The sequence below is a fragment of the Mobula hypostoma genome, chromosome 8 (genome assembly GCF_963921235.1).
Source record: "Mobula hypostoma chromosome 8, sMobHyp1.1, whole genome shotgun sequence".
Classification (NCBI taxonomy): domain Eukaryota; kingdom Metazoa; phylum Chordata; class Chondrichthyes; order Myliobatiformes; family Myliobatidae; genus Mobula; species Mobula hypostoma.
In genome coordinates, this window is record NC_086104.1 from 155,095,619 (window position 1) to 155,113,843 (window position 18,225).

At 51.6% G+C, this 18,225-nt stretch overlaps 1 protein-coding gene across 3 annotated transcripts in view; it reads right to left on the bottom strand.

The window, feature by feature from the left end:
• The window catches only part of dock5 (dedicator of cytokinesis 5), a 211,806-nt gene that overhangs the window by 22,908 nt on the left and 170,673 nt on the right, over positions 1-18,225 (bottom strand). For all 3 annotated transcript variants that reach the window (XM_063057154.1, XM_063057153.1, XM_063057155.1), the window contains 10 exons: positions 17,333-17,481; positions 14,983-15,068; positions 9,952-10,108; positions 9,299-9,339; positions 8,157-8,247; positions 5,731-5,850; positions 5,038-5,127; positions 4,565-4,669; positions 3,414-3,555; positions 1,470-1,551 (listed from right to left, as the gene is read on the bottom strand). In XM_063057154.1, coding sequence (XP_062913224.1) covers positions 1,470-1,551; positions 3,414-3,555; positions 4,565-4,669; positions 5,038-5,127; positions 5,731-5,850; positions 8,157-8,247; positions 9,299-9,339; positions 9,952-10,108; positions 14,983-15,068; positions 17,333-17,481 — 1,063 coding nt within the window. The remainder of the gene's footprint in view (positions 1-1,469; positions 1,552-3,413; positions 3,556-4,564; positions 4,670-5,037; positions 5,128-5,730; positions 5,851-8,156; positions 8,248-9,298; positions 9,340-9,951; positions 10,109-14,982; positions 15,069-17,332; positions 17,482-18,225) is intronic.

Genomic DNA, 18,225 nt, shown 5'->3' on the forward strand with positions numbered 1-18,225 from the left:
CAGAGCAGCAAGTGTGTTCAACAAGGTACCCCTGGCAGGCTCAAGGGAAACTTGGCTGCATGGATTCAGAACTGCAGACAGAAGGCGGTAGTAGATGGAAAGTATTCTGCCTGGAGGTCCGTGACTAGTGGTGTTTCACAGGGATCTGTTTTGGAAACCCTGCTCTTAGTGATTTGATGAGGAGTTGGGTGGCAGGATGGAGGTACGTCTCTACCAAAGGAGGTGCAAGGCACTCCTTCCCTCCGCTAGCCGACAGGTCACCCCTGGGTGTAGCACCTGTTTAGCCCCTCTTTCCCCGATCAGGGTGATGTGAAGCCGTGGGAGCAGGTGGTGGATGGTCGTGTGAGCAGCCGGTGGAGATCACAAGTCCTGGTTATGCAACCAGTGACACCAGGCAGATAATCTCTGAAGTGTATTGATAATGGCTGGGGTCACCTGTCTTGTAAAGACACTGCCCAGAAGAAGGCAATGGCAAACCACTTCAGTAGAAAAATTTGCCAAGAACATATAGGACCCTGGTCAGATGCCACTTGGAGTACTGTGCTCAATTCTGTCTGCCTCGCTACAGGAAGGATGTGGAAACTATAGAAAGGGTGCAGAGGAGATTTATAAGGATGTTGCCTGGATTGGGGAGCATGTCTTATGAGAATAGGTTGAGTGAACTCGGCTTTTCTCCTTGGAGCAACGGAGGATGAGAGGTGACCTGATAGAGGTGTATAAGATAATGAGAGGCATTGATCATGTGGATAGTCAGAGGCTTTTTCCCAGGGCTAAAATGGCTAACATGAGAGGGCACAGTTTTAAGATGCTTGGAAGTAGGTACAGAGGAGATGTCAGGGGTAAGGTTTTTACGCAGAGTGGTGAGTGTGTGGAATGGGCTGCTGGTGATGGTGGTGGAGGCGGATAGGATAGGGTCTTTTAAGAAACTCCTGGATAGGTACATGGAGCTCAGAAAAATGGAGGGCTATGGGTAACTCTAGATAATTCCTAAAGTAAGTATATGTTTGGCACAGCATTGTGGGCCGAAGGGCCTGTAATGTGCTGTAGGTTTTCTATGTTTCTATGTAACAATCGTGATCGGGAATAGACCATGGTCACCCACGTCATACAACAGGCACAACATGTGCTGAGATGTGGAAGTGGAAGGGTGGCTAATTAAGTTTGCAAGAGGCACGAAGATTGGTGACGTTGTGGAAGTGTGGAAGCTTGTTGTTGGTTACAACTGGACATTGACTGGATGCAGAGCTGGGCTGAGAAGTGGCAGATGGAGTTCAGTCCCGATAAGTGTGAAGTGATTCACTTTGGAAGGCAGAGTACGGAGTTAATGACAGGAGTGTTAGCAGTGTTGAGGAACAGTATGGGATCCACGTCCCTAGATCAGTGGTGGGAGTGGTGGGAGATCAATGTGAAAATACGCCGATGCCTAAGCGATGGGGTGGGAAAGCCAAAGATGGATAAAGTCCACTTACTTTAAGATCTGCTCTGGAACGGGCTTGTCCTTGTACTGTAATGGGAGATCGAGAACCGGCTTCACGGTGAAACACTGGACATCTGAGCATGGGGGGTCAAGGAGCAGAACCGTGTCTGAACGTAACGCGGTCGACCTCAATCTGTAACTCCACCCCTTCCACGTTCTCTCTGCCTCTCTCCCTGACGAGGGACACAGCACTGGGAGACCTTGGGGCACGAGTTCAAATCCCCTGGTATCAAATGGGTAGAATAAGACTGGCTTTATCTGTCATGTATATCAAAACATACCGTGAAGTATGTTGTTTACGACAACGAGCAACACTGTCTGAGGATGTGCCGGGGGCAGCCCACAAGTACCACCACACTTCCAGCACCTACACAGCATGCCCACAACTCACCGATTCTAATCCGTGTGTCTCGGGAATGTCAGAGGAAGCCCACATGGTCACAGGGAGAATGTACAAACTCCCTACAGACAGCGGTGGGAAATGAACCCAGTTGTTGTCCAAACAGGCTTCAAAAGCTGTTAATGCACAGTACTGAGCAGAACTCTTAGGCACACATAGTATAGAGCCAGTGTGCCCAAGACTTTTGCACATCACTGTAGTAATTTTATGTACTGCACTGTACTGCTGCAAAAAAAAAAACAAATTTCATGACATATGTGAGTGATGATAAACCTGATTCTGATCTGGGTCTCTGTTGTGGACTGAGAGTGGGAAGGGGCAGGGAGAGGGGAATCATGGTTGGGAAAAGGGGAAGGGAGAGGGGAGGGGGTGGGAAGCACCAGAGAGACATTCTGTAATGATCGATAAACCAATCGTCTGAAATCAAATGACCTTGCCTGGTGTCTCAGGGCTGGGTGTGTCTGCACCCACGTCACCCCCCACCCCGGCACTCTTTCTCTGCCCACCCCGCGGTCCCACACGCCTCCCACGGCTCTCCACCCTCGCCATTCCCAACACCCTTTGCTCTCAACAGAGTTACAAGCTCGCTCTCCGCTTCACGTTGACAAACACAGTACTGTGCACAAGCCTTAGGCATCCTCACTATACACATGGACCTAAGACCTTTGCACGGTACTGTCCCTGCCTTAACCACTTCCTCTGGCAGCTCATTATGGATACTTATCACGCTCTGGGTGAAGATGTTGCCCCATGGGCTCCTATTCAATCCGCTCCTCCCCAGCTTAATCAACTCCTTGAGCAGTTCAGAATCAGAATCAGGTTTATATCAATGAGACATGTTGTGAAGTTTGCTGTCTCACAGACAAGGCCCCCAATCTGATATTTACAGAGTAACAGAGTATAGAAAGGGGCCCTCTGGCCCACTTTGTCCATGCCAGCCACTGTCCCACCTGTCCTGATCCCACTTTCCATGGACGTCCTGAGCTGCTGGTGACTCTGGAGCACTGGGTCCCAGCGTTTATGATCCCATGGACCAATACCGTGAAGCAAGGGACCTGTGGACCCCAGATGGGAACCCCTGTTCTAGATGTTTCTGAAGTAACCATAAGACACAGGAGCAGAATGAGGCCACTCGGCCCATCGAGTCTGCTCCGCCATTCCACCATGGCTGATTTATTGTCCCTCTCAACCCCAATCTCTAGCTGTCAAAGGTTACAAGGAGAAGGAACTCCTGCCTTCTCCCCATAACCTCTAATGCCCTTACTAATCAAGAACCTATCAACCTGCATTTTTAATATACACACTGACTTGTCCTCTACAGCTGTCTGCGGCAATGAATTCTACAGATTCAGCTCCCTTTGGCTAAAGAAATTCCTCCCCATCTCTGTTCTAAAGGGATGTCCTTGTATTCTGAGGCTGTGGCCTTGTTTCTTGTGAATGAGACCCACCCGTTCCCCGGATCAGCTCTGCGGACAAACCCCCAGACACCGACGGTGCGGCTATCAGCCCCCTCCCAGTCACATGGACGAAGGATACACTGCTGGGGCGAGTTCTTCAGCTGCTCGCTGGGTGGGGACGTACTGGTCATCTTCTCTGCGTTGGGGAACTGTGTGGCCAGCTTCAGTCGGAAGTCCTCGTAACGTTCATACTCCTTCCCCCGGTAAATGAACATCTTGTTCTGGTGAGGAGAGAGAGGTGGGAACGGTGGAGAGGTGGGAACAATGTTCGAGGGGGGCTGGATGGATGGATGGATGGATGGCCGGGGTCCCTTTGCAGCCAGCCAATCAGTTCACCTCACAGACCGCTCTGCTCACAGGGATTGGGTCACGTCCCGTCAGTCAACGGGACCCCAGTGAGGTAAAGGTGGAGGCAGGGAGCTTCAGTGGGTCTCCAAGCCAAGGACGGCCATGTTCTGGGGAGGGGGAATGAAGGAAGGGGGAGAGGGGGATGGAGAGGGGAGTGAGGGGCAGAGGGAGTGGAGGGATGGAGAGAGATGGGTAGAGATGCGAATTGGGGAGAGGTGGAGAATGGAGTGGAGGGGTGGGGAGTAGAGGGGTGGGGAGTGGAGAGGTGGGGAGTGGAGAGGTGGGGAGTGGAGAGGTGGGGAGTGGAGGGGTGGGGAGGGAGGTGTGGGAAGGGAGGTGTGGGAAGGGAGGTGTGGGGAGGGAGGTGTGGGGAGGGGAGGGGTTGGGAGGGAAGGAGAGAGGTGGGGATGGAGTGGAGGTGGGGTGTGGGGAAGGGAGGTGAAGGGAGAGGAGGGGTGGAGAGTAGAGGGGTGGGGAGTGGAGGGGTGGGGAGTGGAGAGGTGGGGAGTGGAGGGGTGGGGAGGGAGGTGTGGGAAGGGAGGTGTGGGGAGGGAGGTGTGGGGAGGGGAGGGGTTGGGAGGGAAGGAGAGAGGTGGGGATGGAGTGGAGGTGGGGTGTGGGGAAGGGAGGTGAAGGGAGAGGAGGGGTGGAGAGTAGAGGGGTGGGGAGTGGAGGAGTGGGGAGTGGAGAGGTGGGGAGTGGAGGGGTGGGGAGGGAGGTGTGGGAAGGGAGGTGTGGGGAGGGAGGTGTGGGGAGGGGAGGGATTGGGAGGGAAGGAGAGAGGTGGGGATGGAGTGGAGGTGGGGTGTGGGGAAGGGAAGTGAAGGGAGAGGAGGGGTGGAGAGTAGGGGAGGCTATGCCCTCAGAGCAGGTTGGACTTACCCGCAGGAAAGAGGGGAATCCCTGTCCATAAAAGCCAACGGCGAAGTACTCAGGAGGGGGTCTCATCGCCTGCATGATGTTCTCGTAAAAGTTCGCCTGCTGCTTCTGCGACCCAAGGTCAGAGGTCAGTATGGGTGAGGCTCAGACCAGAGTGGCACTGTCTACACCCCACTCCATGCCCCCCCTCCCCACGACTAGCTCCCCTCATGCCCTCTGTCGACCCCCAAGGACCATCTCCCCCTGCCCCCGGTGTCTCCTCTGGTCTGTCTCCCTGATCCCGTCTCCCCGGGTCAATCTCAGCGCTGCCGTCTGAACGGATCCATTTGTCCATCTCCATCTGCCCAGTACCTTCTCCCAAGTTCTGTCTGAGTAGCACCATTCCCTTGACATCATCTGCCCAGGATGGTCTCCCCGTTACCTCCTCCCAGGTTCCGTCTCCTCGCCCTGTCCTCTCCGCCCCCGTCAACACTCACCAGGAGGTGGCTCAGCTCCTCATATTCGAAGACCTCGTTCTCGTACATGGCAGCTAGCTCCTTGCTCAGCCTGATGGCACTCTCCCACATCTGCAAGCAGAGCCACAGAACAGGGGTCAGTGGCCTTTCCCCCAATGCCCTGCCCTTTACTGCCTCCTCTGAGTTCACTGCTGGGGGTCACACACCAGGTCAGAGGTCACACAGTAGGTCAGCAGTCACACATTGGGTCAGGGGTCATACACCAGGTTAGAGGTCGCACAGTAGGTCAACAGTCACACATTGGGTCAGGGGTCACACACCAGGGCAACAGTCACACATTGGGTCATGTGGTCACTTCTGAACCGCCCACTCTCGGCCTCCCCACACCCAGTGTCCAGCAATGGTCAGTCTCATGGTCCTTGGCCCCTTGGGCACCCTGGCTGTATGACCACCAGCTACAAACACCAACTCCCCCCCCCTCCCCGACCCCTTACACCAGCAAGCAGCCAGCTGACAGGTCCCAGGTCAACAAAGATACGTTATGGGGTTACTGAGAGATGTGTGCGGTCACCGCATGTCAGGTTGGGGTGTGGTACATCAAGGGGGCACCAGGTGTCAGGGGTCGCAGCAAGTCAGTCCTGGAGTGAGGACCGCCCCAAACATTGAGGTCATCGAGCGCCAGCCCTGGAAGCGAGGGACCTCCGGAGCACTGACCTTGCCCCTGTCGAAGTAGTGGATGATCTCCTGGTACAGCTTCTCCTTCAGCTCACGGTTGGTCAGGACCTGGTAGTCCTCCCTGTGGATGAGGTGAGCGGCGCAGGGCTGGTCGGACCACTGTAGGGGAGAGAGCACAGCAAGACTGAGGGATAGCTCCCAGCTGTAGGACTGGGTGAGGCAGTGAACGTGTCAGCACAGCCCTGGGAGGGGGGAGGTGAGGGATTGTTATGGCGTCCATGAGTCTCACCACAAGAATGTCAGAGGAACATCTGGAGGAGAAGAGGAGGAGGCCATTCAGCCCCTCAAGCCTGCCCTTCCACCACTAGATCCTGGCTGATCTGCATTCCAATGACCTCATAATTCCACACCCCTCACTACTGCTCCCTCTAGGCTGTGCGGGTGCGTGGCCGCACTGTAACTGAAATGCTCTCGTGCACATAGCCTTCGTTGCCTCGCAGGTGGAATTTTATTTTAGATAATGTTAATTTTAAAGTGCCGTGCAGTTTTCAGGCTGTGTAAAAACTTCCTGTTCAGATGAATGGTTGGTCTGCGAAGCTGTTAAAAAATTAAGAGGGAACATTGCCCCTCACTGGGAATATACTCTTCCTCTGACCGAAAATATTTTAAGGTATTGAAACACCAAAGACCAAGAACGGAAAAGTCTACAGAAAATGGAGGAAACAGTCCAGTCCATCACAGGCAAAACCTTTCTCACCATCGAGCGCATCCATAAGGAGCAGCATCCATCATCAAGGACCCCTGCCACCCAGATCATGCTCTCTTCTCACTGCTAACATCAGGAAGGAGGTACAGGAGCCTCACGTCCCACACCACCAGCTTCAAGAACAGTCCAACCATCAGGCTCCTAAACCAACGCAGATAACTTCACTCACCTCAGCTCTGAATGGATCCACAACCTGTGGGCTCACTTTCAAGGACTCTACAATTCACCTTCTCTGTATTATTTATTTACTTATTTACTAGTATTTTTGCTTGTCTTCTTTTTCACTTTGATTAGTGTCATACAGTCAAAGAAAGCCACAGCACAGGAACAGGCCCTGCCTTTCAGACTACCTAGTCTGTGCCGAACCATTTAATCTGCCTATGGACCGGGACCATAGCTTTCCATATACTTACCATCCATGTACATATCTGAACTTCTCTTAAACGCTGAAATCAAGCTCACGTGCACCACTTGCACTGGCTGGCAACTTCCACACTCTCACCCGCCCCGTTTCCCCTCATGTTCCCCTTAAACTTTTCACCTTTCACCCTTAACCCATGACCTCTAGTTGTGGTCCCACCCAATCTCAGAGGAAAAACGCCTGCTTGCATTTACCCTGCCCATACCCCTCATAATTTTATATACCTCTACCAAATCTCTCAGTCTCCTATGTTCCAGGGAACACAGTCCTAACCTACTCAAACTTTCCTTCTAACTCAGGTTCTCCAGACCTGACAGCGTCCTTGTAAATTTTCTCTGTGCTCTTTCAATCTTATTTACACAATTTGTTGTCTGGTTGTTTGTCAGTCTCTGTTTGCATGCAGTTTTAAAAATTGATTTTATTGTATTTCTTTGTCCTACCTTGAATGCTTGAGAGAAAATGAATCCCAGGGTAGTATATGATGACATTTGTGTACTTTGATAATAAATGCTGTTATTTGCCTTTGGGAGAAGGGAATTCCAAAGACCCATAGGGTTGTTGAGGAATACAGCATGCACACAGGCCCTTTGCCCATTTTGTCCACATTGACCCCTGGTGTCCACCAAGCTGGTCCCATTTGGCCCATACCCTTTAAATGTATTTATTCAGCGATACAGTGTGGAGTAGGGTCTCCAGACCCTTGAGCCTCACCACCCCAGAGACCCCCGGCAAACCTGATCAACCTGAACCTAATCACAGGACAACTTACAATGACCAATTAACCCTCCTTTGAACTAGGGGAAGAAAACTAAGGACCTGAAGAAAACGCACGCATTCAGGCAGAGACTCCTCATAATCTTGTATCAAATCTCCTCTCATTCTACACTCCAGGGAATAAACTCCGAACCTGTTCAACCTTTCCCTGTAACTCAGGTCCCCAAGTCCGTCAGCACCCTTGCACATCTCCTCTGCACTCTTTCAATCTTATTGAGATCTTTCCTGTAGGTCGGTGAGCAGAATGGCACAGAATTCACAGGAAAGATTTCAACAACCTGATTCTGATTCTCTCTGGGATGAGGCTGAGGGATCCGGGCAGCCCTGTCACCTCAGACTGATTAACTCACGCTGAGTTGAGTGCATTTCTATGTTACACTGACTGTCCTATTTATTATAAATTGCTATGATTGCATATTGCACATTGAGATGGGGACATAACGTAAAGATTTTTACTCCTCACGCGTGTGAAGGATGTAAGATTCAATTCAGATCAGTTCTTACCTGGAGCAACTCTGCGTGAAGGAGCAGTGTGTAGGCAGCCTCAGTGTAATTCTCACAGTCGCGATGAAGATCCCGCAGTTTGTACAGATACCTGATGGCAGCAACACAGACAGAAATGAACCCTCTGCATACCGTTTCCAATTATCACGTCCAGTCCCTGTCGTCATCTCAAAGCTCAAAGTAAGCTTATTATTAAAGCACATAATAAAACCAATGAAAGACTGCGTCCAATTTGGGTTTCAACCAGAGTGCAAAAAACAGCCTGTACAAATATAAAAGAAACAAAAATAATAAATAAATAAGCATTAAATGTCAAGAACAGGAGATGAAGAGTCTTTGAAATTGGGTCCACATGTTGTGGGAACATTTCAATGACGGGGCAAGTGAAGTTGAGTGAAGTTATTCCCTTTTGGTTCAGGAGCCTGATGGTTGAGGGGTAGTAAGTGTTTCTGAACCTGGTGGTGTGAGTCCTGAAGCTCCTGTACCTTCTTCCTGATGGCAGCAGAGAGAAGAGAGCATGGCCTGGGTGGTGGGGTCCCTGATGATGGATGCTGACCGGACTACAGCTCGCTCTCTGCAGATTCGCTGATCTTACTCTACACAAGTGACACCCCACCCCCTTAACAACCACTCCCTTGCCTCACGTCCTCAGAACCTGTAACTCCTCCTCTCGGCCACTGGCGTGCCCCCTGTGTCCTCAGAATCTGGAACTCCCTCTGCTGGGTTCCCTTCATCCAGCTCACCAGAGTGAAATGAGTTGAAGTTCCCCGTTTCCCTCTCCACAGATGCTGCCTGACCTGGCAAGTATTTCCAGCACCTTTCACATTTATCACACGTTTAAAGTGTTTGTCTTTTATATAATGAGCCACACCACCAGGTTCAGGAACATTTATTACCACACACCCATCAAGCTCCTGAACCAGTGTGGATAACTTCACTCATCTGAGCACCAGGCTGATTTGGAAAGGGTGATGTTGCTGTACAGATGTATCTAATGAAGTGGTCACTGACTGCATGCTGTTCACCCAACGAGCTTCAAGCAAACAAGGAATTTCATCGTACACTTTCTCATTCAGATAATAAGGATCTAATAGGCAACTTTCTGGAAACACGGTCAACACCAGGATTGAGAACCTTCCTACCTGATGTAGATGTCCTCCCGCTTCTTCTCCTTGTAGAAATTCTGGGGGTGGGGACAAAGAGAGAACGGTGAAAAACAGTAATCTGTGTGGGCGGTGTGAAAGCAAACTTTTCACTGTACTCGATACCGTTACGCTGGCGCGGAGTCAGAATGACAATGGGTGTAATAGGATTAAAAACCTTATTACTGAGTCGTGGAGTATTGAGTACAGTTCACACACACCAGGAGGCTCACACTCACCAGTACGTTCACACTCACCGGTGTGTTCACACTCACCAGGAGGCTCACACTCACCAGTACGTTCACACTCACCGGCACATTCACACTCACCAGCAGGTTCACACTCACCGGCACATTCACACACACCAGGAGGTTCACACTCGCCAGCAGGTTCACACTCACTGGTGTGTTCACACTCACCAGGAGGTTCACACTTGCCGGCAGGTTGACACTCACCGGCACATTCACACACACCAGGAAGTTCACACTCACCAGCAGGTTCACACTCACTGGTGTGTTCACACTCACCAGGAGGTTCACACTTGCCGGCAGGTTGACACTCACCGGCACATTCACACTCACCAGCAGGTTGACACTCACCGGCACATTCACACTCACCAGGAGGTTCACACTCGCCGGTCGGTTCACACTCACCAGCACATTGACGGTGCAGCTCATCTGGTTCTCCTTGCTTTCATCGTGCATGATGGTCCTGTAGTCGAGCAGGTTCTCCAGCAGGCTGGTCACCAGCAGGACAAAGGCTTCTCCCGACACCGCCAGGTACTTGTGCTTTCGGCAGTGCTCCAACAGGCTGGCAGCAAAAGGAACCCGGGTTACCTCAGCGGTTGGTCCTCTGTCCTCCGAGGGAGGGGTGCCATGGCTTACGCTAACCCGGGCAAAAGCCATGGACCCGGGGGAGTACTGAGAGGCAGGAGCTGGAGGGCCTTGGAGTACAAGTCAAAGGGTGCCTGTGGTGGCAACACAGTCACACAGACCCTTCAGCCCAACTGGTCCATGCTAACCAGGATTTCCTTCTAAGTCAGTCATATTTGCTCCTATTAAGGCCCATCTCCCCCAAAGCCAGGGATCAATCCCATTAAGTAATAGGTCTGTGGGCCCCGGGTTTAGAGCCTAAACCTTTCCTATTCACATACCTGTCCAAATGTTGACCATGTACTTGCTTCAAGACTTCCTCTGGCACCTCGTTGCATGTACTGATCAGCTTCTGGATGAAAGATCAGTCCCGCGGGTTCCTTTTAAACATATGCCGCCTAGCTTTGCTTCCCTGGCTGTGTGAATTCACCCTGTCTTTGCCCCTCATGATTTTATACCCCTTTATAAGGTTACCCCTCAGCCTCCTGCTCTCCAGGGAAAATGAGTCAGGATGATCCAGCCTCTCTGTGTAGCTGAAACTCCTTCCCAGGCAACCTGCGGCCCCACCTCACCCTATAACCAAGTCCCTAGTGTACTGACAACATCTTTGCTGCACTCTTTCCCGCTTAACGATCTTGCCTACAGCAGGGTGGGCCAAAAGCAGGTACCATACGCCAAGTGTGTCAACTAAGAGTGCCACAAACCATCTTCTCTATCCTGTTTAGAGATACAATTAGGAGACAATGGCGCCTAACGGCGACCCCTCTTTGCTTGCATCTTCGGAAACAGCTCTATTTCTATCTTTGATATCTCTTTTTTTTTCCTTTCAAGGTTCTTTTGAAGACCCTGGAGTTACACACTGATTTTAGTTCTTTGCGGGATTGGGACCTGCTCTCGGGGCCTCACGACCGGCCACTTTTCGATATGCCAAGGATGTGGCCTGGAAGACTAGTGCGTCTTCAGGGTGCCAGGTTTTCGTGGCTCTGGAGGTGAGCGGATTCGAGGCCGGTGTTGCCTCTGATGTGTTGTGGGAGACGGAAGATCGAAAGCAGCGAGCTGGCTGCTGGCTGTGTGCCCAGAGACCCGAGTTCTTTGGGCACAGAGCTAAGAAAAAGTGATGCAACAGACTTTTAACACCATAAATCAGTGAGTTGATTGTTATGTCTCCCCTCTCGCTGTGAAACGGAGACACCTCTTTTTCCCTTATTAGGGAGAGAGAGAGCCTGTGGTTTGTTGAATGGGTGAACGAGTAGTCGTTGGGGTACTGCAGGTCTGTGTCTTTATTGATGCTTTGCTGCACGCTTGAGTGCTCGGTGGGGGGTGCCGATGTTTTTTGCTGGTGGGAGGAGCTGGGAGGGACTTTGGGGTTCTAACATTTTAACTGTCATTCATTCTTTGGGTCACTCCTCTTTTCGTGGATGTTTGCGAAGAAGAAGAATTTCAGGATGTATGTTGTATACATTTCCCTGACATTAAATGTACCTTTGAAACTATTGAAACAATTCAGAACAGGCCCTTCCTGCCCTTTGAACCACGCCACCCAGCAACCCACCGATTTAACCCTAGCCTAATCACAGGACAATTTACAACGACCAATTAACTACTAATTGGTATGCCTTTGGACTGTGGGAGGAAACCAGAGCACCTGGAGGAAACCCATGCGCACAAGGGGTGAAACGTACAAAATCCTGAAGAAGGGTCTTGACCCGAAACGTCGACTGTTTACTCTTTCCTGGCCGGCTGAGATCCTCCAGCATTTGGTGTGTGTTGCTAAGGAATGTACAAACTTGCTTACAGAAGAAGGCAGAATTGAACTCTGACACGACACACTGATCACTAAACTACCGTGGCTCCCCGTGAAGCCAGGGGGATGAGATGGTGAACACAAATGGATACTTACTTGCCTTCATTACCTGGGGCTTAGGATGTATACGCAGGAAGCTTGTGGTTAGGAAGCATCGGTTAGACCCCAGCTAGAGTGCAATTCTGGTCATCTCACTGTAATAAGGATGTGATTTACTCTGGAGAGGCTGCAGTGAGGGACACTCTCTGGGAAAACACACACCAAATGTTGGAGGAACTCAGCAAGTCAGGAGACATCCACAGAGAGGAATAAACAGTTGACATTTGGGCCGAGAACCTTCATCTGGATTTCCATCTTTCCTGTCAGATTCCTTCTTCTTCAGTCCTTTACTTTTTCCACCTATCACCTCCCAGCTTCTCACTTCATCAGCTTCCCCCTCACCTGGTCTCACCTGTCACCTCCCAGCTTCTCACTTCATCACCTTCCCCCTCACCTGGTCTCACCTGTCACCTCCCAGCTTCTCACTTCATCACCTTCCCCCTCACCTGGTCTCACCTGGGCTCACCTGTCACCTCCCAGCTTCACTTCATCACCTGCCCCCTCACCCGGTCTCACCTGTCACCTCCCAGCTTCTCACTTCATCACCTTTCCCCTCACCTGGTCTCACCAATCACCTCGCAGCTTCTCACTTCATCACCTTCCCCCTCACCTGGTCTCACCTGTCACCTCCCAGCTTCTCACTTCATCACCTTCCCCCTCACCTGGTCTCACCTGTTACCTCCCAGCTTCTTACTTCATCACCTTCCCCCTCACCTGGTCTCACCTGTCACCTGCTGACTTGTACATCTTCCCTCTCCCACCTTCTAACCATCTGGTAACTCAGTCCCCTTCCCTCCCAGCTTCTTCTTCCGGCTTCTTCCCTCTTCCTTTCCAGTCCCGGTGAAGGGTCTCGGCCTCCAGCGGTTTGTATGGGTTACTCTGGGTTTCTAGCGTCTGCACAGCCTCTTGTGTTTGAGAATGACTGGGATGGAATGGCACAGTTATGGAGAGAGACCAAGTAGTCTGTGTTTGTTTTCCATGGCGGGGAGGAGACCGGAAATAAATTTATAAAGGGAATAGATAGTGTAGATAATGAGTAACTTTTCCCCATAATAGAGGTGTGTAAAACTGGCAGGCTTTGGTTTAGGGGATGGGCTAGGGTTTAGAAGAATGGGGGGGCGGTGGGATCTCATGGAAACCTATGGAATATTGAAAGGCCAAGATAGAGTGGACGTGGAGAGGATGTGTCCTATAGTGGGGGAGTCTAGGACCAGAGGGCACAGCCTCGGAATAGAGGGACGTCCCTTTAGAATAGAGATGAGGAAGAATTTCTTGAGCCGGATGGTGGTGAATCTGTGGAATTCACTGCCACAGACGACTATGGAGGTGAAGTCATTGGGTATATTTGGAAAAGAGGGTGATAGATTCTTCAGCAGTCAGGGCATCAAAGGTTACAAGGAGAAGACAGGAGAATGGGGTTGAGGGGGACAATAGATCAGCTGTGACTGTACGGTGGAGCAGACATCTTGGTCTGCACGGATGAGTTGAATGGTCTAATTCTGCTCCTACGTCCAACAGAATGGATCGGCAAATAACTTTTCCCTGTGGTAGAGGTGTGTAAAGCCAGAGGGCTTAGGGTTAGAGTGAGCATAAGAACAAAATGAATGCACACCTGGGGGTTTCCCTGGGAAAGGAATGGTTGCACGCCTGGGGGTTTCCCTGGGGAAGGAATGGTTGCACGCCTGGGGGTTTCCCTGGGGAAGCAATGGTTGCACGCCTGGGGGTTTCCCTGGGGAAGCAATGGTGTCACGCCTGGGGGTTTCCCTGGGGAAGGAATGGTTGCACGCCTGGGGGTTTCCCTGGGGAAGGAATGGTTGCACGCCTGGGGGTTTCCCTGGAGAAGGAATGGTTGCACGCCTGGGGGTTTCCCTGGGGAAGGAATGGTTGCACGCCTGGGGGTTTCCCTGGGGAAGGAATGGTTGTACGCCTGGGGGTTTCTCTGGGAAGGAATGGTTGCACGCCTGGGGGTTTCCCTGGAGAAGGAATGGTTGCACGCCTGGGGGTTTCCCTGGGGAAGGAATGGTTGTACGCCTGGGGGTTTCTCTGGGAAGGAATGGTTGCACGCCTGGGGGTTTCCCTGGGGAAGGAATGGTTGCACGCCTGGGGGTTTCTCTGGGAAGGAATGGTTGCACGCCTGGGGGTTTCCCTGGGGAAGCAATGGTGTCACGCCTGGGGGTTTCCCTAGGGAAGGAATGGTTGCATGCCTGGGGGTTTCCCTGGGGAAGGAATGGTTGCACGCCTGGGGGTTTCCCTGAGGAAGGAATGGTTGCACGCCTGGGGGTTTCTCTGGGAAGGAATGGTTGCACGCCTGGGGGTTTCCCTGGGGAAGGAATGGTTGTACGCCTGGGGGTTTCTCTGGGAAGGAATGGTTGCACGCCTGGGGGTTTCCCTGAGGAAGGAATGGTTGCACGCCTGGGGGTTTCTCTGGGAAGGAATGGTTGCACGCCTGGGGGTTTCCCTGGGGAAGGAATGGTTGCACGCCTGCGGGTTTCCCTAGGGAAGGAATGGTTGCACGCCTGGGGGTTTCCCTAGGGAAGGAATGGTTGCACACCTGGGGGTTTCTCTGGGAAGGAATGGTTGCATGCCTGGGGGTTTCCCTGGGGAAGGAATGGTTGTACGCCTGGGGGTTTCCCTAGGGAAGGAATGGTTGCATGCCTGGGGGTTTCCCTGGGGAAGGAATGGTTGTACGCCTGGGGGTTTCCCTAGGGAAGGAATGGTTGCATGCCTGGGGGTTTCCCTAGGGAAGGAATGGTTGCACGCCTGGGGGTTTCCCTAGGGAAGGAATGGTTGCACGCCTGGGGGTTTCCCTGGGGAAGGAATGGTTGTACGCCTGGGGGTTTCCCTGAGGAAGGAATGGTTGCATGCCTGGGGGTTTCCCTGGGGAAGGAATGGTCGTGGTCAACACTCACATTTTCTCCAGGAGGACTTTGTACATCTCGTCTCCCCGGCCTCCTTCCACTTCCTGGTCCAGTTTGGTGATCAGCTCGTTCTCAAACTGAAAAAGAAGTTTGCCTGCATTCAATGCCACCCTCGTCCTTTCTGCGCACGATATACTTGAGGCCACACCCCACCAGCGTCCCGCTTCGGCACCCTCTCCCCTCTCCTCAGCCGCCCACGAGGCTGAGCTCACACACTAGCTGATGCTGATGTGTGGGATATTCAGCAGCGTACAGCGTTACCATGCTGTCCATGCACAGAGAGCAGTGACCGGGGCTACTTTACACACGTTGGCCCTGAGGAGACCTGGAGCCACGGTGTCGTAGGTTTAGACAGTGAGAAAACAGGCCTTTCAGCCCAACTCATCAGGATTCAGATCTATTTATCACATGTACATTGAAACAGAGTTCAATGTGTAAACAACTAACACACCCGAGGGCATGCTGGGGGCAGCCTGCAACTGTCGCCACCCTTTCAGCTGGTCCCGTTTGGCAATATACCAACACCATTTAACCAGATCAGCTCCAAGACAGAAGATGGCATTGGCCAGGGTCCTTGGCTCAGTTCAGGATGTGGAGACTGGCCAGATCTCTCAGGTTCAGATTGCTTGATCACACGTACACTGAAACATACAGTGAAATGTGTCGTCTGCGGTAACAACCAACACAACCTTAGGTTGTGCCTTCATGTCTCCGGTGCCGACATAACATGCCCACAGCACGCCTTCGGACTGTGGGAGGAAACCAGAGCACCCGGAGGAAACCCACATGGTCACAAGGAGAGCGTGTAAACTCCTCAGAGATAGCGGGTGGGGGGGGGGTGGTACTGAACCCGGGTCGCTGCTGAGTAAAGTGTTATGCATACTGCTATGTAACTGTTTTGCCCTAACGATGAGGCTGAGCATGTGGTCAAGAGCCTATCCCGTTGTGTTAAGGGAATATTCAATGAATTTGTGATCAAATAAACTGTATGGATGGTACACAGGGATTTTCACTGCACTTCAGTACATTCATTCATTCATTATGTGCTGTGTCATATGATCTTTCCATGACCATGACCGTTCTTGGCAATTTTTCTACAGAAGTGGTTTGCCATTGCCTTCTTCTGGGCAGTGTCTTTACAAGCCAGGTGACCCCAGCCATTATCAATACTCTTCAGAGATTGTCTGCCTGGTGTCAGTGGTCACATAACCAGGACTTGCGATCTGCACCAGCTGCTCGTACGACCATCCACCACCTGCTCCCATGGTTTCACATGACCCTGATCGGGGGGCTAAACAGATGCTACACCTCGCCCGAGGGTGACCAGCAGGCTAGCGGAGGGAGGGAGTGCCTTACGCCTCCTTCGGTAGAGACGTATCTCCACCTCACCACTCGGTACCTCGTGACTGTGAAATAAATCACTTACTGACCCTTGGTTTTGGGTCCCGTATCTGCGAAGATGTGCTGATATTGGAGAGGGTCCAGAGGAGGTTCAGGAGAATGATCCCAGGAGTGAAGGGGTTAATGTATGAGGAGCATTTGATGACTCTGGTCCTATAGTTGCTGGAGTTCAGAAACACAAGGAGTGATCTCATTGAAATCTATCGAATTTTGAAAGGCCTTGGCAGAGTGGCTGTGGAGAGGATGTTTCCCATACTGGAGGAGTCGAGGACCGGAATGTGAGCCTCAGAATAGCAAGATGTCACTTTAGAACAAAGAGCAGAGGGAATTTCTTAAGCCAGAGGATGGAGAATGTGTGGAACTTCTTGCCACAGACAACTGTGGAGGGGAAATCATTGGGTGTATTTAAAGTAGAGGTTGACGGGTTCTTGATTAGTAAGAGTGTCAAAGGTTATGGGAATAAGGCAGCAGAGTGGGGTTGAGAGAGATAAAAAAATCCCATGATAGAATTGGGTGGCGGGGTGGAGAGATGTCTCTACCAAAGGAGGTATAAGCTGCTCCACCCCTCCGCTAGCCTGCAGATCACCTTTAAGCACCTGCTCACCACCCCCCCCGCAATCGGGGTCACATGAAGCCATGGGAGCAGGTGGTGGACGGTCGTACGAGCAGCCGGTGCAGATCACAGGTCCTGGTTATGTGACCACTGACACCAGGCAGACAATCTCTGAAGAGTATTGATAATGGCTGGGGTCACCCGTCTTGGAAAGACACTGCCCAGAAGAAGGCAATGGCAAACCACTTCTGTAGAAAGATTTGCCAAGAACTATCACGGTCATGGAAAGACCATGATCGCCTCCGTCATACAACATGGCACATAATAATGATGGAATGGTGGAGCAGACTCGATGGGCTGAATGGCCTTCTGCACTTGTCTACTTACAGCATGGAAGCACCTGTGGACGCTGAATTCGCACTGCATCATGTCGAAGAAGATGGGAATTGTGGCTCTCCTGAGCTCCGGCTCCGGGACCAGAGTCATCTCCAAGATCGGCCCCACCATCCCCGGGATGAACTTAATCTTGTGGGGACCTAGAACATCAAGCAAACTGGTCAATGATCTCGCAATAACCGGAGAAGCACCTGTCATGCCAACCGAGCTCAGACCTGTAGGCAGAGTCGGGAAGAAGCCTGTTGGAATTCTGCAGAATTATGATGAATGTAACACAGGAGATTCTGCTGAGCAACACACACACACACGCACACACAATGCTGGACGAGCTCAGCAGGTCAGGCAGCATCCACAGAGGGGAATAAACAGTTGGCAGTTTCTTTCCATAGATGCTGCCTAACATGGTGAGTTCCTCCAGCACTTTGCGTGTTCCGCTGGAATTGGCGATCGGGTCAGGGGTGGTGGGTGTCTGGAAGGTACTGCCGGGGGTGGTGTTGAAGCAGACATAACAGGGGCGTTTAAAGAGCGTTTAGCGAGGCCCATGAATATGCCGAGAATGGAGGGATATGGGTCGTGTGCAGACAGATGGGATCAGCTGGATTTAACATCGTGTATGACACAGATATTAAAACACAGAACAGCACAGGAACAGGCCCTTCAGCCCATCATATTTCTGCTGAAACAAACACCTAACTAAGCTAACCCCTTCTGCCTACACAATACGCATATCGAGTCTCCGCACGTTCATGTGCCTATTTAAGCTTTTTAAATGCCTCTATCATTTCTGCCTTCAGCATTCCAGGCGCCCGCCACTCTGTATATAATGTATATTTCCTTTAAACTTACCCCCTCTTACTTTTAATGTATACCCTTTGGTATTGGAC